At 39.2% G+C, this 24,722-nt stretch overlaps 1 protein-coding gene across 8 annotated transcripts in view; it reads right to left on the bottom strand.

Moving 5' to 3' along the window:
* Positions 1-24,722, bottom strand: part of RC3H1 (ring finger and CCCH-type domains 1) — a 90,878-nt gene that overhangs the window by 11,433 nt on the left and 54,723 nt on the right. For 3 of the 8 annotated variants that reach the window (XM_055366197.2, XM_055366195.2, XM_055366206.2), the window contains exons 10-18: positions 22,165-22,446; positions 21,302-21,516; positions 19,061-19,431; positions 18,412-18,579; positions 9,340-9,492; positions 4,715-4,928; positions 4,092-4,182; positions 3,822-3,954; positions 798-944 (exon numbers count right to left, since the gene is read on the bottom strand). In XM_055366197.2, coding sequence (XP_055222172.1) covers positions 798-944; positions 3,822-3,954; positions 4,092-4,182; positions 4,715-4,928; positions 9,340-9,492; positions 18,412-18,579; positions 19,061-19,431; positions 21,302-21,516; positions 22,165-22,446 — 1,774 coding nt within the window. Of the gene's footprint in view, positions 1-797; positions 972-3,821; positions 3,955-4,091; positions 4,183-4,714; positions 4,929-9,339; positions 9,493-18,411; positions 18,580-19,060; positions 19,432-21,301; positions 21,517-22,164; positions 22,447-24,722 lie in introns of all 8 variants that reach the window. The other 5 variants (XM_031000934.3, XM_031000933.3, XM_055366190.2 and 2 more) reach the window with 2 other exon arrangements.

Genomic DNA, 24,722 nt, shown 5'->3' with positions numbered 1-24,722 from the left:
TAAAAATACAAAAAAATTAGCCAGGTGAGGTGGCAGGCGCCTGTAGTCCCAGCTACTTGGGAGGCTGAGGTAGGAGAATGGCGTGAACCCGGGAGGCAGAGCTTGCAATGAGCCGAGATCGCGCCACTGCACACTCCAGCCTGGGCAACAGAGACTCCGCCTCGAAAAAAAAAAAAAAAAAAAAAAAAAAGAAAGATTATGAAAACTAAGCAACAAAAAAAATCATATCATGCAACCTGAGGAAGCCCCTAAGATTCAAAATTTACTAAAATGAATGTCTGTGCATTATGAAGCAAATCCTAAGCATATTAATGGATATAGTTATTCCTAAGCATACATAATGGATACAGGAAAGAATGTGCAGATTGCATATCACTCATAGCAAAAATAGGTCATCATTATAAAGGCTATGAAACTAGAATGTTATTTGGTGAATACATCTTTATATAACATGTTGTCATTGCAAAATAGTAAACACCATCCTATTTGCTTCCCTAATCAGTATGCTAAACAGAAATTTAAGACTTCCATTAAGTTCTTAAATTACAGAAGCATTAAAACCTTGTTTTCCCTAAAAGTTAACGAAGAATTACAAGACAAAGAACACACTCAAACCAAAAGAGAATGAGGAAGGGAATGATAAAATCGGAAGGTAGCCCACCTGCATGAGAATTATTTTAAATATTACCCACTCATCAGAGTGCCTTGAAGTGATGATTCTGTACCTCTAGATAATTCTAGAGCCACATGAAAGATTTCATTTCACCTTCCCTCTCTTTCCCCACCATAACACTCACCATACTCAGTTCCCGTGTTCTCTTCCCGATTTCCCTTTCCACCTGGTGCAGTTCCAAGCTCAACTGCTCACTTGAGATCATCCCAGGCCATTTTGGAGGTGGCGGTGGTGGGGGCTGTGACTGGCCTGCCAGGGCGTTTGCCTCCCTCTGCAACACCAGCCTGTTACTAACAGCCTAGTGCATAAAGCCAAGCACACAGAAAACTCAACACACTTCACACCACGCACAGAATAACCAGGCTCAATTCCAGACCACAGCCTTGAGTAGCTTATCACCCAGCCATTTGCAACAAAATAATGCAACTGTAAGGTGCTGTTCTCTTTGAGTACCATTCGAACAAAGAAATAACAAAATAGGGACATTTAAATTTAGTAAACAGTAATTTCATCTTATGTATAAATTGCTCCTTGTATGTTCTGATTTGAAAGAGAAGTTGGCTACGCATGGTGGCTCATGCCTTTAATTCTAGCACTTTGGGAAGCTGAGGTGGGAGGATCACTTGAGGCCAGGAATTTGAGATCCACCTGGGCGATATATCAAGACCTCGCCTCTACAAAAAATAAAAAATAAAAAAACCAAAAAATTAGCCTGGGATGGTGGTGTGGGCCCGTAGTCCTAGCTACTAGGGAGGATCACTTGAGCCCAGGAGTTTAAGATTACAGCGAGCTGCTATGATCATGCCACTGCACTCCATGCACTCCAGCCTGGGCAACAGAGTGAGACCTTGTCTCTCAAAAAAAAAAAAAAAAAAAAAGGAAATGGAAGAAAAACAAGTCAACTACAGATGTGCATCTTTCCCCCTCTGTTTTTAATGGTAATTTTCTCTGAAGTAAATCCTATAACTTATTTCAATGAAACCTCAGTAATGGCAAGGACTTTTAACTGTACTGAGTTAAATATGTGGCAAGTTTCTAAATAATACTGATAGTCTTTTTGGACAGAAAATGCTCCCGGAAACTTTAAAACAAAAAATCATGCATGTGGTGGGGGGAAAGCGGAGGGATAGCATTAGGAGATATACCTAATGTAAATGACGAGTTAATGGGTGCAGCACACCAACATGGCACATGTATACCACATGTAACAAAACTGCACGTTCTGCACATGTACCCTAGAACTTAAAGTATATAAAACAAACAAACAAACAAAAAACCATGCATTTGAAGATATGGAGTAATGCCTTATTGGGTTGAAGGTCTGAATCTTTAAAAAGTTAATGAACGAAAGATTGCCATAAGCAAACATGGCATTCTGTTTCTATGACAGGAATCAGCAAGACGTTCTGAATCAATGTAAATAAGCAATGGCAAAAGCAGACAAAATCTAAATATTACATAGATTTTTAAAATTCCTAAATCTAATTGCATACATAGGGGCACAAGCCAGCTATATGTTCCAAAAACAATCTCCTACTGGTCTTCCTAAAAAGAAAGTCTACTAAGAAAGTCTATCTTGTAACTTTTTTTCCCCCCTAAAGTGATGGCTTACTTATTATTAAAGATTATGATAGAAAGACAGACTAATGCTCTAACAGTACCATTTTTTCCTCCAGAAAGGACAATATATTTATCATTAGAATGTCTTCAGTTTTCCATATTCAAGGAATATGTTCCAATGTAAAGGATGACGTATAAACAAAACCTAGTCTTCCTTATGGGGCACTTAAAAGATTTTAAAAATTCCTGTTTTTTTTTTTTTTTGAGACAGAGTCTCACTCTGTCACTCAGGCTGGAGTGCAGTGGCACCATCAGGGCTCACTGCAGCCTCAACCTCCCTGGGCTCAGGTGATCCTCCTGCCTTCAGCCTCCTGAGTAGCTGAGACTACAGGCGTGCACTACCATGCCTGGCCAACTTTTGCACTTTTTGTAGTGAAGGGATTTTGCCATGTTGCCCAGGCTGGTCTCAAACTCCTGAGCTCAAGCAATCCATCTGCTTTGGCCTCCCAAAGTGCTGGAATTACAAGCATGAACCACCACGTCCAGCCAGATTTTAAAAATTCTTTAGTTTTGTTTTTCTAAGTGTCAGGCAGCATGATGGAAAGAACACTGAATGTGGAGTATGAAGACTTGGGTTCGTGTTTCAACTTCTGAGAAACTCATATACTTCAATCAAAAAAGGAGGACAATACCACCTGCCTAAAATATCAGGGATATTCTAAGGGTCAAATAAGATAAGTGGTAGTGATTTTTAAATGGTACAGAACTACGTAAATGAAAAGTGTTATTATTCTTATTACACTGGAACTACGTTTTACTTTTTAAGTCAAAGTTCTGTTTTTTTTTGAGACGGAGTCTCACACTGTAGCCTGGGCTGGAGTGCAATGGTGCAATCTTGGCTCACTGCAACCTCTGCTTCCTGGGTTCACATGATTCTCCTGCCTCAGCCTCCCGAGTAGCTGGGATTACAGGTGCACACCACCATGCCCGGCTAATTTTTTGTATTTTTAGTAGACACGGGGTTTCACTATGTTGGCCAGACTGTTCTCAAACTCCTGATCTTGTGATCCACTTGCCACAGCCTCCCAAAGTGCTGGGATTACAGGGGTGAAACCCTATCTCTACTAAAAACACAAAAATTCGCTGAGTATGGTGGTGTACATCTATAACCCCAACCACTCAGGAGGCTGAGGCAGGAGAGTTGCATGAACCCAGGAGGTGGAGGTTGCAGTGAGTTGAGATCACGCCACCTCACTCCAGCCTGGGCAACAGAGCAATACTGTCTCAAAAAAAGAAAACCAAAACAAACAAACAAACAAACAAAAACTTAAATGTGCCATCAGGGAATATAAGCTCCTGTTGGGAAATTTTACGTAATCTGTTTTCTATTTTTAGGTAGCAGAAATTTTACGTTTTCTGTTGTCCCAGAGCTAAATTCAGTATTGAATTCTTTGAAGAATGGAAACCTATACTAACTCCTAAGAAATAGACCTTAAAGTTTTTTGTTCACAGTGCCTCAAAAGTTCCTATTTAAAATCTCTGAGAACCCTTCAAAAATTGGAATAAAAATGGCTCTCTAGGCTGGTACCTCTAGTCCACGTAGCTGGGTCTGCTGGCTAATCTGATGGTTCAATTGCTGCAATTCTAGTCGTAGCTGTTCTCTCTCAGCAGATGGAAGGGGTTTTCCATGACTGGCCACTTCTGACATAGATATTCTCTCCCTTTGGTTAGAAAGAAAGTGTGAATCAAATTTTAACGTTTCATTTTGTTAACATATTACTGACCAGAAAAACAAAAAGAAGTTGCCTAATTTTAAAGGTTCCTACATGTTTGTTCAAGTAAAAAGAATGACTCATACCTCTCACTGAAGTGTCCCTGAGAAGGTATGTTTTGATGAGGTGAATATGGAGAAGCTCCCCAGCCACCGTGGGTTCCATATGGACTATAATCTGTAAGAGAATGATTTATTATGGTATAATTCACAGATTTGATTCTTCTTTTAAGGTACTCATAATCTGAAAGACATCAGCGTATTGCATACACAGGTATCTGGTATCTACCCTAAATGTCCAGATTTTTAAAATTCTTTAACTTTGTTTTTCTAAATGTCAGGCAGCATGATGCTGGGTGCTGATATATGTTTGTTTCTTCCCCAATGAACTTTCAGTCTTTGTAGTTTTTCTTCCAAATTACTGTATAATGAGAATGTTATTCCCCCAAATAACAATTAAGCTATTTGGGGTGGGGGTGGAGTGGGGAAGAAACATTAGGAAAGCTTCACATATAGACATTTAATTTCAGTTTATATACCTAAAATTCTCTGGGTTATATTACCTTTCTTACAGGGATGATTCCATGGAAAGTTTGAAAATTACTGCCTTGTAAGATTACTAAAAACACTGATAGTAAATGGAGAGCAGGGGTAATGCTGAAAGTCAAGATTATGAACCCTTCAGGTCAGCTTACCTCTGAGATTCTTACCTGAAATGTTAATAGATTTTGTAGGAGCTCCCTGAGGTGCCATAGCCTGCATTGGACCAGCACCCTGATATATAGTTTTGGAAGTTCGTGAGATGGCACCAAACCGAGACACTGTTGGTCGGTCTCCAAATGGGATGAGGTCATCATCACTGGTTTCTGCTGCTCTTCTCTGAAGATCTAATCGCTGGTCCCTCATTCCTTTACTCTCCACATTCTGATAAAAAAGCAAAATGAGAAATTACCCCACACTCAGATTGCTCTGTAACCTAATTTTTTCTAGATCTGTAATAAGGTTAAAGAAGAGTACAACACTCTTACTGGTAAGACTAAAATCATTAGTTACCTTTGGTTGTTTTTACGTAACACTGGTTTTTAAACCTCTGAGGTGAGGGGCGACAGGGTCTCACACTGTGGCCCAGGCTGGAACGTAGGGGCACTCTCATGGCTCACTGCATCCTCAACCTCCTGGGCTCCAGTGATCCTCCCACCTCAGCCTCCTAGGTAGCTGGGACTACAGGCATGTACCACCACACCCAGCTAATTTTTTTTGATTATTTATAGAGATGAGGTCTCCCTATGTTGACCAGGCTGGTCTCAAACTCCTGGGCTTAAGCAATCCTCTTGCCTCAAGCTCAGCCTCCCAAAGTGCTGGGATTACAGGTATAAGCCACTGCACCTGGCCTAAGAAATATATTTTTAAAATTTGTGGGAGGCCACTGTTTTGGACTAAGCTCCCGCACTAAGCCCCAAGACACCAGATCAAAGCAGAATGTAATCACTTATGCTAGATGCCACAAAATCAAACTGAACTTGAAAATGGGCCAGTTTTCCAAAAAACAGGAGATTCACAGCAATCAATCATAAGAGGACCACTCAATTTGAACTGGTAAGTCCCTTCTGCTTTAGTTCTATAAGGAAAATAACTTTGAAACAACTAATCTGAGTTTTGTTCCTTTTCTCTGTTTAGCTCGTTAGAGCATCTATTCTATTCTATTTCACAGATGAAATGCTTCCTGATTAATCAATCACTAATAAAAGCCAATTCAATCTTGAAGAAATATATATATATAATGACCTAGTATATATATGCATACAAATATATATTTATCCCTATATAATGTTACACATATATATAGACACACAAATATATAATTTGTATGCACATTAACATTTCAGAAATACTAGGTTAGACTTCTTTCACCTATTTGGGAGGTTTTCAATTACCTCTAGATTGGATTGCAACTTTTTGTTTGTTTGTTTTTGAGACAGGGTTCTGCTCTGTCACCAGGTTGGACTGCAGTGATGTGTGAGCCTCAACCTCCTGGGCTCAAGCGATCCTCCTGCCTCAGCTTCTCAAGTAGCTGGGACCGGCGTGCACCACCACACCTGGCTAATTAAAAAAATTTTTGAAGAGATGGGGTCTTGCTATGTTGCCCAGGCTGGTCTTGAACTCCTGGGCTCAAACAATCCTCCCACCTTGGCCTCCCAAAGTGCTGGGGTTACAGGTTTGAGTCACCATGCCTGGCCCAAACTTTTTAATTCTTTACTGATTTAAGAAAATGAGTTTTATTTTGCTAATACTCGTGTTACTTTAATATAATAACCCTTTCCTTTTGAAAGCCAAGTACAAGGCAAAGATTCCTGCCTAATTTCCCCTCATTTCGTTCCAATAAGAGCCTTACTACAGCCTAAAAACAATGCTTCTGTAATCCTACTGCAAAAAAAAAAAATTATTTTGCTTTTTCTTCCTCTAAAACTCTCTATTTTTGGGGGGGCGGGGGTGGGGCTGGCATATAATCGTATTTATGCTATTAGATATCACTTCACTCATTTACAGTGGTTATCAGCATCCAAATCTTTTTTTATTGCAAATATTGGTCTTTTCTTAACCACCTGGAAAAGTATTTATCTATGAAAATCTATATAATAACCTAGGAAACCTCTGTTAGAGTTAATAAGGACAAATGGGTTAAGAATAATAGTGAAGGCACACCTTTCAGCAATACCATCTCTTTTTTTTTTCTGAGATGGAGTCTCACTCTGTTGTCCAGGCTGGAGTGCAGTGGCGCAATCTCGGTTCACTGCAACCTCTGCCTCCCAGGTTCAAGCAATTCTCCTGCCTCAACCTCCCAAGTACCTGGGATTACAGGCTCCTGCTACCATGCCCAGCTAATTTTTGTGTATTTAGTAGAGATGAGGTTTCGCCATGTTGCCCAGGCTGGTCTCAAACTCCTGACCTCAAGTGATCCGCCTGCCTTGGCCTCTGAAAGTGCTGGGATTATAGGTATGAGCCACAGTACCCAGCCAGCAATACCATTTCTAAGTGTAACTTTCACACACGTGAAGACATACATAAGAATGTTTGTTGGAGTACCATACCTAACAGTGAAAGATCAGAAATAGCCTAAATGTCCACCAATACAAAAAATAATCATTGTATGGTATCAGTTACACAGAATATCTCGTAAAAGCAGCTAAAATCAATAATCCTGAGCTACAGATATAAATACAGACTGGGCGTGGTGGCTCACACCTGTAATCCCAGCACTTTGGGAGGCCGAGGAGGGCAGAGCACCTGAAGTCAGGAGTTCAAGACGAGCCTGACCAATATGGTGAAACTCCGTCTCTACTAAAAATACAAAAAAATTAGCCGGGCATGGTGGTATGTGCCTGTAGTCCCAGCTCCTTGGGAGGCTGAGGCAGGAGAATCACTTGAACCCAGAATGCAGAGGTTGTAGTGAGCTGAGATCATGCCACTGCACTCCAGCCTGGGTACAGAGTGGAACTCCGTCTCAAAAAAAAAGTACACATCTTAAAAGCAATGCTAAGTGAAAACATGAAAATGCAAGCTGAAGTGTATAATTTACATAAGGTCTATAAACATATAAAACAATATTGTTTAGGAATAGTATAAAATTATCCATGGCCAGGCATACTGGCACACACCTGTAACTACAGCACTTTCAGAAGCAGGAGAATCGCTTGAGCCCAGGAGTTCAGGACCAGCCTGTCCTGCCCAGGCAACATAGCAAGACCTCATCTCTACCAAAAAAAAAAAAAAAAAAAAAAAAAAAAAAATGAGCTGAGCATTCTATCACACATCTGTGTCCCAGCTCCTTGGGAGGGTGAGGTGGGAGGATCACTTGAGTCCAGGAGTGTGAGGCTGCAGTGAGCTGTGATTGTGACACTGTACTCCAGCATGAGGGAGATCCTGTCTTAGGGGAAATAAAATTATCCATGAAAATGATAAATACTAAACTCAGGATAGAGATTACTTAGAGGGAATGAAAGAGGGAGAAAAATGAGACTTGGGGGATTTATACAGGGGGATATAACTACTTCTTGAAAATTTTATTTCTTTAAAAAATAAAAAGGGAATTAAGATACTATCCAGGTAGGGTAGCTCATGCCTGTAATCCCAGCATTTTGGGAGGTAGAGGTGGGAGGATCACTTGAGGCCAGGAGTTTAAGATCAGTCTGGAAACATAGCAAGACCCCATCTCTACAACATTTTTTAAAAAAAATTAGCTGGGTGTGGTAGCAAGCACCTGTAGTCTTAGGTACTCAGGAGGATCACCTGAGTTCAGGAGTTTGAGGTTACAGTGAACCATAATCATGTTACTGCACTACACCCTGGGTGACAAAGATCGATCCTATCTCTATAAAAAGAGATAAGATGAAGCCAGGCACGGTGGCTCACGCCTGTAATCCCAGCACTTTGGAAGGCTGAGGCAGGTGGATCACTTGAGGTCGGGAGTTCAAGACCAGCCTGACCAACATGGAGAAACCCCATCTCTACTAAAAAATATAAAATTAGCTGGCCGTGGTGGCGCATGCCTCTAATCCCAGCTACTCGGGAGGCTGAGGCAGGAGTATCACTTGAACCTGGGAAGCGGAGGTTGCGGTGAGCCGAGATCGCGCCATTGAACTCCAGCCTGGGCAACAAGAGTGAAACTCCGTCCCCCATCCAAAAAAAAGAGATAAGATTTTGATAATATTTTAAACTTGGTTATTAGAAACACTGGTGTTACATGAATTTTCACTAAAGAATAAAATAACCCAAGTATTAAATTTCAGTATCTCAGAGTTCACGTGAAGCTGAGCAGCTATAATTCTGACTCAAATACTACTTTTGTTCACTAGATTCAACTTTGTTATTTAAACTTCAGAGCTGTGAAAAAAAATTTTTTTTTTTTTTGAGACGGAGTCTCGCTTTGTCACACAGGCTGGAGTGCAGTGGCATGATCTTGGCTCACTGCACGCTCTGGCCTCCCGGGTTCATGCCATTCTCCGTGACAAAGAATTTTAACTTATTTGGTGAAGAAGTCCAAGATCTTAATTAATTATGTAAAATAATTTAATCTGGGTTATAAACAATTGTTGAGAAATTGCTATTTGCACAGAAATATAATAAATGCTCTGTCTCGGTAAGTATTAAAATATTTTTATTTACACCTAAATGAATCAAAAACCTATACTGTTTAAAGATAACTCAACTGCAGAGTATAGAATATGGTCTGAAACTCTTAAGCAAAGCTGAATTATTTGTGCCTAAATGGTAATGGGTAAAAATTTATTTGGTTTATCTTAATTTGTATTAATTATTGCTTAGCTATTACACATACCATCATTTCCACACTCCCTGCTGCCACAACATCTTTGGGTTTTGCATCTTTGGTTCCAATGTAGGAGCCGATGGTGTCACATGACCAGGGAGAGTATTGGCTATAATCATTTCCTTTGTATTTCCCAGCTACCTTCAAGTCTTCATCCAAAAACTACAGATGGAGAAAGAAAAAAAAAAAAAAAAAAAGAGAAAGAAACAAAACAGGAAATGGGTCTATGAGTAACAAGACAGAGAAAGCAGGGAATTACTTAGAACATCGTGCTGAAGCAACATAACGATGATTATTTGATTTTCAAGTGCCACAATAGACTATTTTTGTAAACTACTATGAAAAATATAAAATAAGTGAAGAGTGATTTTTAGCTTTCAGGTTTTTTTTTTTTTTACCTTAGCAGAAGGTAAAAAAAAAAAAAAGGTATTTCAATATCCTTCCAGGAATCAAACTAGGATTTTATGGGTTTGCTCATCCTTTTCTTCATTAGATCAGTAAACATTTAAGCATATATGTACCAAGCCATAGTTTTGCTAGACCCTCCTCAACGTTTCTTTCAATAAAATCAAGGTAAACAAGAACATTAAAAATTTTGATTTTTTATAGTACATGATGATGTAGTAACTTTTTACTGAAATCTCTTTAATAGCAATAATTCATATCTTGAATAAATTCTGTTCCTTAGGTTGATTCAATGAGATGAAAAGGATGTCTAATTTTTATCTTCTCAAGGTAAGTTCTCCAGTCTAATAACAGAATAGCTATTCTAAGGCTAATGTATTTTCACTAAAATTGCAACATTCACATTTATAAAATGTTTTACATTTTCAAAGTGTTTTCATGTATACTACCTAATAAGCTCCTAAATCCATGATAGACAACAAAGATGATATGACCAAGGCTATACCAGTATAGGGCAGTGCTAGGACTATAACTTTAATGTTTCTTTCATTTTATCACAAGACATACATACACTGATATCTAGGGGTATCAGTGTTCATTTGTATTGGTTCATTTAAGTGGATCTATGCCTCCCGCTATACTAAAAGCATCTCTTTTCTGAGTCATCATTATTGGCCTTCTGCATTGACATAGGGTCTGCTGCTCACTAATATTACTCATTGTCAATCACTCTTCTGTCTCTATTATTCATAACCTCTTTCCTTTTCTTTGTCCTACTATTTAAAAAATTTTTATCCTTTTTTATTTTTCTTCTACTTACTAACTTTAGATAGAACAGCCAACTTTTAAACCACATCACCTACCAATTACAGTGCTCCTTTTTTTTGAGATGGTGTCTCGCTCTGTTACCCAGGCTGAAGTGCAGTGGCATGATCTCTGCTCACGCAACCTCTGCCTCCCAGGTTCAAGCCATTCTCCTGACTCAGCCTCCCAGGTAGCTGGGATTACAGGTGCATACCTCTACACCCAGCTAATTTTGTATTTTTAGTAGAGAAGGAGTTTCACCATGTTGGCCAGGCTGGTCTGGAACACCTGACCTCAGGTGATCCACCCACCTCAGCCTCCCAAAGTGCTGGGATTACTGGCGTGAGCTACCACGCCTGGCCAAGAGTGCTCCTTTTTTAAATCTCTGTAGTGTATTATATGCAGCTATTTAAATGAATGAGATAAATTTATATACTGACATACAAAGACGGCCAGGAAAATGGATTAGGTAAAAACAAAAACAAAGGCAAGACAGACATAAAACCAAGATGTATTTACTAAATGATTCTATTAAAAAAAATAATGAGGCTGGGCAAGGTGGCTCACGCCTATAATCCCAGCACTTTGGGAGGTCGAGGCGGGCGGACCACCTGAGGTCGGGAGTTCAAGACCAGCCTGGCCAAGGTGGTGAAACCCTATCTCTACTAAAAATACAAAAATTAGCTGGGCATGTTGGTGCATGACTGTAGTCCCAGCTACTCGAGAGGTTGAGGCAGGAAAATTGCTTGAACCTGGGAGGCGGAGGTTGCAGGGAGCCAAATTCGTGCCACTGCACTCCAGCCTGGACAACAGAGTGAGACTCCATCTCAAAAAAAAAAAAAATAATAATAATAGTAATAAAAATAATACAGAGATCCAACAATCCCACTACTGGGCATTCATTCAAAGGAAAAGAAATCAGTATATGAAGGGATATCTGCACTCTCATGTTTTATTCCCAATAGCCAAGATATGGAATCAACCTAGGTATCCAGCAACAGATGAACTGATAAAGAAAACGTGGTATATATACAATGAAATACTATTCAGACATAAAAAAATAAATCCTGTCATTTGCAGCAACATAGATGAGCCTAGAGGACATCACATTAAGTGAAATTGGTCAGGCACAGAAAGATAAATATTTCATGTTCTCACTCAATGTGGGAGCTAAAAAGTTGAGTCACAGAAGTAGAGAGTGGAACTGTGGTTATGAGAGACTAGAAAGGGAATGGGGGGAGGGAAGGGGAGAGAGCTTGGTTAACAGATACAAAATTATAGCTACACAGGAGGAATTACTTCTAGCATTCTATAGCACTGCAGGGTGAGTACAGTTAATAATTTACTATATATTTTCTAAAAACTAGAAGAGAGGATTGTTTTTCCTGATTTGAAAAAATTATGTTTTTTTGAAGAAAACTTTTAACATCATAAACTGATCTTTATATACAATTTTATCCATTATTTCTATAGACCAATTCCATCCAGGTTTATTTACTTATTTACAAATGACATAAAAAATTTGGACGGGGCATGGTGGGTGGATTGCTTGAGCCCACGAGTTTGAGACCACCAGCCTGGGCAACACAGCAAGACCCTGTCTCTTTTTTAAGAAAACAGAAACATTTAAAAAAAATTTTCTACTTAGGATCTTGAAAGTCAAAATAAAATGGAAAGTATCTAGGATAGATTGACAAAAGAAAGGAATATCAACAAAATGATTTTCGATTTGATGAAGAAAGAAACCACAATCTTAGGCTGGACGTGGTGGCTCACACCTATAATCCCAGCACTTTGGGAGGCTAAGGCAGGCAGATCACGAGGTCAGGAGATCGAGACCATCCTGGATAACATGGTGAAACCCTGTTCCTACTAAAAATACAAAAAATTAGCCAAGCGTGGTGGCGGGCGCCTGTAATCCCAGCTACTCGGGAGGCTGAGGCGGGAGAATCGCTTGAACCTGGGAGGTGGAGGTTGCAGTGAGCCGAGATCATGCCATTGCACTCCAGCCCAGGCGACAGTGTGACACTCTGTCACAAAAAAAAAAAAAAGAGAGAAAGAAACGACAATCTTCATACAACAACAACAACAACATCAGGTTTGCAGTAAGAGATGTTGGCTTTTTTTTTTTTTTTTTTGAGAAGGAGTCTCGCTCTGTCACCCAGGTTGGAGTGCAGTGGCGCAATCTCGGCTCACTGCAAGCTCTGCCTCCCAGGTTCACGCCATTCTCTCACCTCAGCCTCCCGAGGAGCTGGGACCACAGGTGCCCACCACCACGCCCGGCTAGTTTTGTTTTCGTATTTTTCATAGAGACAGGGTTTCACTGTTAGCCAGGATGGTCTCGATCTCCTGACCTCATGATCTGCCCACTGTAGCCTCCCAAAGTGCTGGGATCACAGGTGTGAGCCACCGCGCCCGGCCAATTTATAAAGGAATCTTGAGATAAACACTATGTCAACAATGTTGTAGATACAAAAAGCAAGGACAACAGTAGATCTACCCAGCATTTTTCCTTGAAATAAAATCTGAAAATCATAAGGAGATATTTATTTAGCCCACAGGAAGAATGTTATTTCTACAATGTTACATAATACAAAAATTTATAATTAAAATATAACACTGCTCTCTTCTTCAAAGAAAAGTTGGATGACTGGCCGGGCGCAGTGGCTCATGCCTATAATCGCAGCACTTTGGGAGGCCGAGGTGGCTAGATCATCTGAGGTTAGGAGTTCGAGACCAGCCTGGCCAACATGGTGAAACCCTGCCTCTACTAAAAATACAAAAATTAGCCTGGCATGGTGGTGCATGCCTGTAATCCCAGCTACTCAGGAGGCTGAAGCAGGAGAATCACTTGAACCTGGGAGGTGGAGGTTGCAGTGAGCCGAGATCGTGCCACTGCACTCTAGCCTGGGCAACAGAGCAAGAGTCTGTCTCAAAAAAAAAAAAGAAAAGAAAATTTGGATGACTGTTCTGAATGACTTAAATGCTACCTACCTACCAGTCAAAGGATGACCTGAAACTCTCTGGAAGCATCCTGCATTTCTGTAACCTTGACCTTCCAGCAGTGAGTATCACATACACAATTGTCCAAGGAAGAGAGGATTTTGAATGTTCCCAAAATAAATAAAAGATAAATGTTTGAGATGATATGCTAATTACCCTGCTTTCATCATTGCATATTGTATATATGTATTGAAGTATCACTTTGGGAGGCCAAGGCAGGCGGATCACCTGAGGTCGGGAGTTTGAGACCAGCCTGACCAACATGGAGAAACCCCATCTCTACTAAAAATACAAAATTAGCTGGGCTTGGTGGTGCATGCCTATAATCCCAGCTCCTCGGGTGGCTGAGGCAGAAGAATCACTTGAACCCAGGAGGCGGAGTTTGCGGTGAGCCAAGATCGCGCCATTGCACTCCAGCCTGGGCAACAAGAGTGAAACTCCACCTCAAAAAATTAAAAAAAAAAAAAAGAAAGAAAGAAAGAAATATCACTCTGTATCCCATAAACTTGTACAATTATAATGTGTCTACTAAAAAGATGTTAGTTCATGCACAGAAAGAAGGTGAAATATATATAAGAAGTTTAAATACATAATAAACGGTTATAGAAAATGAGATTTTGGAGAAACTTCTCTTTCTATATCATGTATTTCTATAATGTATGAATTTAGTACAACTATACACAGGTTGTTTTATTTATTTATTTTTAAATTTTTGTTGAGAAGGAGTCTCGCTCTGTCATCCAGGCTGGAGTGCAGTGGTGCGATCTCGGCTCACTGCAACCTCCGCCTGCTGGGTTCAAGCAATTCTCCTGCCTCAGTCTCCCGAGTAGCTGGGATTACAGGCGCCCACCATCATGCCCGGCTAATTTTTGTATTCAGGTTGTTTATAATCAGAACTAAGGTTTAAATATATGTCTTTGCATCTCAGTAAATAAAATGATTCTAGATAATGTTCCTTAATACTCAGACATTATTATAATTTTTATTAGGAGTAAAAATAACAATAATAAATATGAATTATTTACTGAATGCCTGCTACATACCAGATGCCTTATGTTTCATCTTCACCACACCACTATGAGGTAGGCTTTATTATGTTTGATTTATAAATGAAGAAACGTGCACCTCAGGATTCAGGGAGGCTAAGTAATTTTAAAAAGATCACACAGTGAAGGGCACAACTGAACCTCAAAGTTTAGAATGTTTGATACCAAAAACTGCTCAGTTTTTACAATGTCATATTGTTTTCCATATTTCTTATAAAACAATATGGCATAACAAAGTTCCAGGGTGTACTCTAATAAAGAATTTTTGAAAAAATATCACACCTGTTTTCTTTCCCCCCCTCTAATTTTTCTGAGACAGGGTCTTTGTTACCCAGGCTGGAGTGCAGTAGCACAATCATAGCTCACTACAGCACGGACCTCCCAGGTTCAAGCGATCCTCTCGATCTTCCCACCTCAGCCTCCCAAGTAGCTGGGACCGTAGGCGTGTCCCACCACACTTAGCTCATTTTTATTTTTAAATTTGTAGGGATGGGGTCTCACTATGTTGCTCAGACTGGTCTTGAACTCCTGGGCTCAAGCAATCTTCCCACCTCAGCCTCCCAAAGTGTGGGATTACAGGTGTGAGCTAATGCACACCTGGCTGTTTTTACTTTACAAATAAAACTACATTAATAGAAGATGTTGTGACTTTACTAATAACCTACATTTTTGTGGAAAACTCATCCAAAGTGTTTAGATGGGAAAACTAGATATTGTGAACAACTTCTATTTAGTAGACTTCCTTCATATACCCAACAAGATACTATTTACTATGTGTGATGTACTTCTCAATTTTCATTTATTATTCATGATTTGTCAGTTAGCAATGTTTAGAATCATAATTCTATACATAAAGGATGCAAGACAAGTTCCTTACATAGTATCAACTGTAATCCTGAGAAACCTTACTTGATTATTAAAAAAAAAAAACAAACTATAAGCTAAAGCAGTATGTACAATCAACAAAACAAATATGATTACTTTAAAGTTGGATTTTTTGGGCAGGGTGCAGTAGCTCACGCCTGTAATCCTAGCACTTTGGAAGGCCAAGGCGGGCAGATCATTTGAGGTCAGGAGTTTGAGACCAGCCTGGCCAACATGGTGAAACCCCATCTTTACTAAAAATACAAAAAAATTAGCTGGGTGTGGTGGCACATGCCTATAATCCCAGTTACTGGGGGAGGCTGAGGCAGGAGAATCGCTTGAACCCAGAAGGCAGAGGTTGCAGTGAGCCGAGATCGCACCACTGCACTCCAGCCTGGGCGACAGAGCAAGACTCTGTCTCACAAAACAAAAAAAAAAAGTTGGCTTTTTGAAAGACAAATAAAATTGATAAATCCCTAGCAGGACTGACAAAAAAAAAATTACCAATATAGAAATAGAAAAACGAACATCACTGTAGACCATCTAGACATTAAGATAATAAGACAACACTTATTCACTATAACTACTAGCATTGTCATACAGAAATACAAAGAAGTTGACTCCCCAAATTATGGTTATTGCCCTGTGATACATTAACTAGTTTTTTTTTAAAACAATCTTATTTGACTGTTTTTTTTTTTTTTTCTGATTTTCACTATCTATATTTACCTGTTTTTTCCTATTCATTAAACCAACTTTTCTGGCTGGTTTCCTCATTACTGAGTTAAATAAATCTTTGATATTCTTTCTTATTTAAAATAATTCTGAAACTAGGATTAGAGAAAACCTTCATAAATATGATAAAGATTTTCTACCAAGAAGCCTGCAGCAAACATGATAATGGTAAATTATTATTAAAAGCTCCATTTACTCAAAGATTAGAAAGGAGTCAAGAATATGTGTTATCATCACTTCTATTCGGTATTATGCTGGAGTCCAAAATAATAAGACAAAGACAAAACAAAAGGATTAAAAAGGGGAAAAAAGATTATTCAGAGGTTATAATTGTGTGCACAGAAAATTCAAAAGAATCTACTAACATTATTATAATTAATAAAGAAATTTAGCAAGCCTGCTGAATAGAAGGGTCAATACACAAAAATCTATTTAATTTCTCTATATTAATAATAGAAAATAAAAATTTCCAAACAATTCTATTTAAAATAGTTTCAAAAAACATTGGTTATCGAGGAATAAAATTCAATGTAAGACACGCAAGACACTGAAGTATGAAGTATAAAGAAAATCCAAATAAATGAAGGGGTATATCATGTTCATAGAGACTTGATATTAGAAAGATGTCACTTCTCAGCCGGGCGCGGTGGCTCATGCCTGTAATCCCAGCACTTTGGGAGGCCAAGATGGGCAGATCACCTGAGGTCAAGAGATCAAAACCATCTTGGCCAACATGGTGAAACCCTGTCTCTACTAAAATACAAAAAATTAGCCGGGCATGGTGGCTCATGCCTGTAGTCCCAGCTACTTGGGAGGCTGAGACAGGAGAATCACTTGAACCCAGGAGGCGGTGGTTGCAGCGAGCTGAGATTGCACCACTGCACTCCAGCCTGGCGAAAGAGCAACACTGTCTCAAAAAAAAGAAAGATGTCACTTCTCATCATATTGATCTAAGACAACACTGTCTAGGCCTGGCGTGGTGTCTCACGCCTGTAATCCCAACACTTTGGGAAGCTGAAGTGGGAGGATCACCTGAGGTTAGCAGTTCGAGACCAGCCTGTCCAACATGGTGAAACCGTGTCTGTACTAAAAATACAAAAATTATAGTTGGGCATGGTGGTGTGCGCCTGTAATCTCAGTTACTCGGGAGGCTGGGGCAGGAGAATCATTTGAACCCAGGAGGTGGAGGTTGCAGTGAGTTGAGATTGCACCACTGTACTCTGGCCTGGGCAACAGAATGAGACTCCGACTCAAAAAAAAAAAAAAAAAAAAGATACAAAAATTAGCTAGGAATGGTGGTGTGCACCTGCAGTCCCAGCTACTTGGGAGGCTGAGGCATGAGAATTGCTTGAACCTGGGAAGCAGGGGCTGCAGTGAATCAAAAATGCGCCATTGCACTCCAGCCTGGGTGACAGAGTGAGACTCTGTCTCAAAAAAATAAATAAATAAAAATAAAGCAACACTGTCTAATAGAAATATGTGATCCACATATATAAAATTAAAACATTTTGGTGGCCACATTAACAACAAAAACAGGTGAAATTAATTTTAATAATTTTATTTAATCCAATGTATCAAAAATATTAATGAATTCTACATTTTTGGTATGAAATCCTTGAATTCAGTGTGTATTTGATGACTATAGTACATCTGAACTTAAACTGGCCACATATTACATGTTCAACAGCCACATGTGGCTAGTGGCTACCATACTGGACAGCACAGATTTACAGATCTGATATAATCCTAATCAAAACTGGAGCAGATGTTTTTGTGGAAATCAACGTGCTTATCCTTGAAAAATAACAATACTAGAAAATATAACCACCACACATTGAGACTTATTATAAAACTACACGAAGAGAATGTGGCATCGGTTCAAGGATAGAAATAGACTGACGGAAAAGAATAGGGTCATGAAACATGTGTGTGGTCACCTGATTATGATAAAGCAGGACACCAGGGAAAGCATGCTGATTTCATTAAATTGTGCTGAGTCAGTGCCTTACAGGAACAAAAAAAAAAAAGGATCTTGACTCCTAATACATTACATTACATACATACAAAAATCAGTTCTAGATGGATTGTAGAGTTAAATGATAAAAAACCTTTTAGAAGAAAACAGGAAAAAAAATCTTCACACCATTGGGAATAGGCAAAGATGACTTAAACCGGACACACACAAAAAAACACGGATAAATGAGACTAAAAATGATTTGCTTACTTCTTCCGGATGAAAGGTAGGAGGCAAGGTTGGTGAAGGTGCAAAAGGAGGTGGAGAGATAACCTTTCTTTCCTCTAGCTGGGCCATTATTTCCTTTCGTCGGCGATGTAGTTCATCTAGACTAGGATGAGGCTGGGGAGGAGGAGGAAGCCGGCTATAAGGAGGTTCCTAAAAATAGAAAGATTAGTTAAAATTGAAAGAGAATTTCAGGACAGATTAATTCATTTAATATACTCAGCATATATTTTAAGTTATGAAACAGCTTGTATACCCTTCTTAACGTTTGGAAACACCAACACTTAACAGAACAAAGTAAAACAAAACCCCCCAAACTCTCAAGATCTTCCAAATAGCTAAATTTAGGTTTATTTTATTTGGTCTTAATTTCCAAGTAGATCTAGAATTGTTAATTAAACCATCTAAAGTTCAGAAACTAAGAAAGGTTAATTGGGGGGGAGGAGACAGATTTTTTTCTCATTATATAGTTTAAAAAAAAAAAACTACCCAAATTATGAAAAGATTTAAAAAAAAAAGAAGCTCTCTTATAAAAAAGAATTCATCAAAGGGTTATTGTCATTGCATAAAAAGTAAGGAATCACAGCAAGCAACAGTCAAATTAAGTCTATGTAATAAAAAAAATACAGCATACTCTGAGGTACGAAGGTCTGATCTGAGTTGGATGAGGAGCCACTGGATAGTAACTCTCGATCTGTTGGTATCTTTCTCTGGATTCTGGTACATACGATGGTACTGCTGCAGGTGGAATCTCAATGGGTATAGGGCTTTCTCGGAATATCTCTTCTCTTGTGTAAGACGGAGCAGGGTACACTCGACGGCCATCATAGTGAGATGGGTATATAGGTGGGTACTGCTGTGGCTGTGTGCCATACTGAGAGTTTACAACACGTTCTTGGAGGTAGGGTGGATAATGATCCAAGTAGGGAGGAGCAGGTTCAGGAGCAGATGGTGGAGGTCGGACAAAGCGGGACACACATTGTGGTGGTGGAGTATAATACATACCTGTACAATACAAAAGAGGACCCAAAGGCAAATAATGAGCCAATTTAGTTTTCTATGTAAGATTTTACCTTTTAAAATACTGAAACACTCAAATATTGATAATCTACTTTTTCTTTAGGAGTTTTCCATCTGCTTATATAATCAGGTCAGCTTTTTAAAAAATAAGCAAAAATTATCTGTAAAAGTCATTGAAAAAACTACCCTACTTATAATCTATAATAGTAGATTGGCTCTCATTGTTTGACCCTCTTTCTGGTGTGTCTTAATGCAATGAAGACACTGGAAAACAAAAAAACTACATTTCCCAGATATCCTTGAAGTCAGGTTCCACAAATCAATCACTTGCATGAGTTCTGAATTTGAAACTGAAATAACCGGGAAGAGACATGGAACACAAAAGGCCAATTTTGCTGGTGCAGATTAGTAGCTACTGCTTGGCTCTACAGTTCTTGAGACAACAGTTGTGGCAATAGTTTCTCAGTTTTCAGACTTTTGCCTCAAATGACGAGATCCTGGAATTAAGCAGTTAGGACAGAAGTTTCTACTTCTACTGCTTCCTCATTGTAACAAGTTCTCTTGGCAGCTAACTCTGGAGCACTGTTTGCTTCTTTAGTACCTCCACCAATATGGCAGGCACATAACTCCTGCACTAAATCTCTTTCTGCTTAATATAGCTAAAATAATTTACCTAAAATTGAAACCAGGCTACAAAAAGAGTTGCATTTTTTCCTACAATGGATGGTCAAAGGAAGATACAAATCACGTTTTATCATATTTTGCATGAATCAGTAATGCCATATCAATTAAAAAACATTCTCATGAATGAATGTAGAGAAGACAACATGATTCAAAATTAAATGACAGACTCGGAAAAAGAAGACAGCACTTTTAATCTATTCCCATTTTAAAAATTATAGTACTATACTGCTTCTGACAGAGAGATCCAACACTTAAAATCATTCAGTGTTTATTTTACATATAAACTATATATGTAAAACGTTAATTTATTTTCTTTCCTTCATTCTCCATACCTGGTATTATCATTAAAGCTGGCTAATTTTCAAATTTGTCTATTTTTGAAATCCCTTCTTCTCCTTTCCCACCACACTAATTCGTCAGTACTCACACCAGGATTAACAGCCTCCTAACTCAACTCTCATTTTTTCAATCCATTCATAATTTTTTTTTCTATTCCAAATACCTCTATTTAGGGCATTTCTTCCATTAAGTCTTTTTGATTCCTCAAGTTCTCAATGATCTCCCTTGAGTCTTTCAGTCAATCTCTATCAAGCTAATATTAACCACAACAGATCACTCAATTTTTAACACATACATAAACACCACACACATGCATCTACTACTCATGCATATAGTTTTCTATTCTTTACCATTATTTATTCTATTCTGTAAACTCTCTAAAGGTGTGTATGCTGCATTTTTTCATATATATTACAGGGCCCAGAAAAATAATAATTAAAAGAAGAAAAATGTACTGTGGGTGTTTAATTTACACACACTATAATATTAATTCTTTTTTCATGCTTGAAGAAAATTTTGGTCAGGAGAATATATGCTGCCTTACTCAGCAAATTTCCATTGCCTACTTGTGTAACTTGTTATTTCCATAAATATTATATATGAACACGTTATTATGCAACTGCTTTTAGTAGATATGGTGGTTTGATTTTTATTACTTTGTTTCATTTATTTCATAGTATTTAATCATAAAATCTCAATTTTTCCAAAGTATTAAAAAATGCATTTATACATTTACTTATCTTAAAGAGGCTACTGTGTAAATGATCACTCTGACCTGAACAGTTCTGATAATTCCTAAGAAAAGTGAGCAATATAAATTTAAAATCGTTACCCTGCTGATAAGGTGCTGGTTCAAATGGCGGAGCCGCTCCTCGAGGATCCTGATAATAAACATCCGTCTGTTGTGCTGGATATAACTGAGAACCTCGAGGTACCATCTGAAGTGGTTTGGTAACAGGCATTGGAGGCAGATCTGCTGGCCCCCTTGGAGGTATAGGATGTGGATTCACAGGTAAGGCAGAAATACTCTTAGGAACAGATTCTAGCCTAAGGGAATAATATTATGGAAGTTGTTTAAAAAATACTTCTCATGTGCATAAATTGTTACAAGTAAAAAAGATTGCTACAATTTGGGAAACTCACTTATTCTAATAGTCCTCCCTTCTACAAAATTTGGAATTTTTTAATCTTATTTCCCCTATGTTAATTGTTTCTTTTCTTTCTTTTTTGAGACAGAGTCTCGCTCTGTCGCTCTGTCACCCAGGCTGGAGTGCAGTGGTGCAATCTTGGCTCACTGCAACCTCCGCCTCCTGGGTTCAAGCGATTCTCATGCTTCAGCCTCCCAAGTAGCTGGGATTACAGGCATGTGCCACCATGCCTGGCTAATTTTTGTATTTTTAGTAGAAATGGGTTTCACCATGTTGGCCAGGCTGGTCTCGAACTCCTGGCCTCAAGTGACCCGTCCACCTCAGCCTCCCAAAGTGCTGGGATTATAGGCATGTGCCACCATGCCTGGCTATGCTAATTGTTTCTTAAAAAACACTAGCATGGGAAATAAAAAAGCAATAAAATAAAGGCCAAAAAAAAAAAAAATCAGGGTTGTTTTTTTTTTAAATCCCAAACATTAATTATTCTATCTTCCTTCGACTTTATGAAGAAGAAATTTTGAAATAAGAGTTAGGAAAAATGACGTACAGGTCAGGAGGGGATCCAGGAGCACTACTGCTCAGATGATCTATTTTTCCTGGTTTCAGACTAGAATCATAGCTGGGGTCTGTCCCTCGCGGAATAAGCTGTGTTACTGTATTCCCTGTTGATACAATTCCATTTGGCAGAGCAGGAGGTTTTCTGCTAGGGAGATCCACTGCACCTTCATCTGGAAGGATAGCTGCTGAAGGCAGGCCCACCTCATTAAGTTGACCCAAAGAGGCACTCAAGGGTCTTCTCGGAACCAGGCGCTTATTCATTTTACGAAATCTATATAAAAAGCATAGGCACATATCAAAAAGCAAATATAAAAGCAAAACCAAGAACTAAAATGTACTTAATATTATTTTCTAGAAATATTCTCTCTTGAAACATTAACTCTATCAGTGTGTATATTTTGCATAAAATCTCTAGCAGCAAGACATATTAAGTATAAAATTCCTCATAAAAATGTGTAACATAGGCCGGGTGCTGTGGCTCATGCCTGTAATCCCAGCACTTTGGGAGGCCGAGGCAGGCGGATCACGAGGTTAAGATCGAGACCAGTCTGGCCAACATGGTGAAGCTCTGTCTCTAATAAAAATACAAAAATTAGCTGGGTGTGGTGGCGTGTGCCTGTGGTCCCAACTACTAGGGAGACTAAGGCAGGAGAATCACTTGAGCCTGGGAGACAGCGGTTGCAGTCAGCCGAGATCACACCACTGAACTCCAGCCTGGCAATAGAGCGAGATTCTGTCTCAAAAACAAGAGTAACATTTGTCATATTATAAATTATGCTATTAATATTTTTGCTATAATATATTTCTGTGGGCATTTGTATTTCTAAAACTTATTGGAGAAGCTAGTAGAAAAATCTTTAGAAGATAGTTTCTGAAATATTTTACTTCAGCTCTCCCTCAAATGCCTTGGGATACAATGAGCCAATGTTAAAAAATTAGGAATAAAAGAAAAACAAAGCCAGTATGCACTGTGAAACATTTATCATTTACTCTGTTAAAACATTTAAGCAGCCAGGCACTGTGGCTCACACCAGTAATCCCAGCACTCTGGGAGGCTGAAGCGGGCGAATCACTTGAGCTCAGGAGTTTGAGACTAGCCTGAGCAACATGGTGAAACCTTGTCTTTACCAAAAATATAAAAACTTAACCGGGTGTGGTGGTGCATGCCTGTGGTCCCAGCTACTCGGGAGGTTGAGGCGGGAGGATCACTTGAGCCTGAGGCAGAGGTAGCAGTGAGCCAAGATTGCACCACTGTACTCCAGCCTGGGTAACACAGTGAGACCCTGTTTCAAAAAAAAATGTAAGCAATTAAGGATATTGACTTTTATTAGAACTGCTTCAGAGATGCTGATGTTATGTATGCCAATACAAAATTAAAGTTATTTTAAAAGTAGGTTAATGGAACCAATACAGAATAATTGCCTAGGTTTAAACAGATGCTGTGGTACAACAAGCACATCGATTCTGAAATCTAACCAAAGGAAAAAATATAAGCCATCAGACTCCAGGATCTTTGTTCCTCAACAATGAAAGCAAGTCCATTTACAACTGCTAATGCATTTTTATTTTGAAAAATAAAACCTCGGCTTGGCACGGTGGCTCATACCTGTAATCCCAGCACTTTGGGAGGCCGAGGCGGGCAGATCACCTGAGGTCAGGAGTCGAGACCAGCCTGACCAATATGGTGAAACCCTGTCTCTACTAAAAATACAAAAATTAGCTGGGTATGGTGGCAGGCACCTGTAGTCCCAGCTACTCGGGAGGCTGAAACAGGAGAATTGCTTGAGCCCGGGAGGCGGAGGTTGCAGTGAGCCGAGATTGTGCCACTGCACTCCAGCCTGGGCGACAGAGTGAGACCCTGTCTCAAAAAACAAAAAAAAAAGTAAATAAAAAAATAAATAAAACCCCATCAGAGTAATAATGCTATTTTTCCACGTTTCCCAAAACTGACAAATTTCTGAGGTTGGGGAGAAAACTACCCCTCAGGGATAATTATTGTTGAAAGTCTAGTGTATCATTATATGGAATTGTTCCTTTATACATTAGCTTTATATTCATATAAGATTATTATTTGCAGCAGTTGAGTCATATATTACTGCTAATTTTTCCCTCCACTTAATAATCTTAGACATCCCTTTATGTCAGTTCATTTTAGGCTGGTTGGGTTTTTTTGGCTATTAAAATAATGTGCTGGGCACAATGGCTCACGCCTGTGTAATCCCAGCACTTTGGGAGGCTGAGGTGGGTGGATTCACTTGAGCTCAGGCATTCAAGAACAGGCTGGGAAACATGGGAAAACTGTCTCTACCAAAAATACAAAAATAAGCTGGGCATGGTGGCATGCACCTGTGGTCCCAGCTGCTCGGGAGGCTGAGGTGAGAGGATCATTGGAGCCTGGAAGTCGAGGCTGCAGTGGGCCATGATTGCATCACTGCACTCCAGCCTGGGAGACAGAGTAAGACTCTGTCTCAAAAAAAAAGTAACAGATAATTATGAACATGTACTTGCACCCTGTGTGAATAACCAAATAAGCAAAGGCAGAATGAG

The sequence above is a fragment of the Gorilla gorilla genome, chromosome 1 (genome assembly GCF_029281585.2).
Source record: "Gorilla gorilla gorilla isolate KB3781 chromosome 1, NHGRI_mGorGor1-v2.1_pri, whole genome shotgun sequence".
Lineage (NCBI taxonomy): Eukaryota > Metazoa > Chordata > Mammalia > Primates > Hominidae > Gorilla > Gorilla gorilla.
This window is presented reverse-complemented; position numbering and strand designations above follow the sequence as displayed.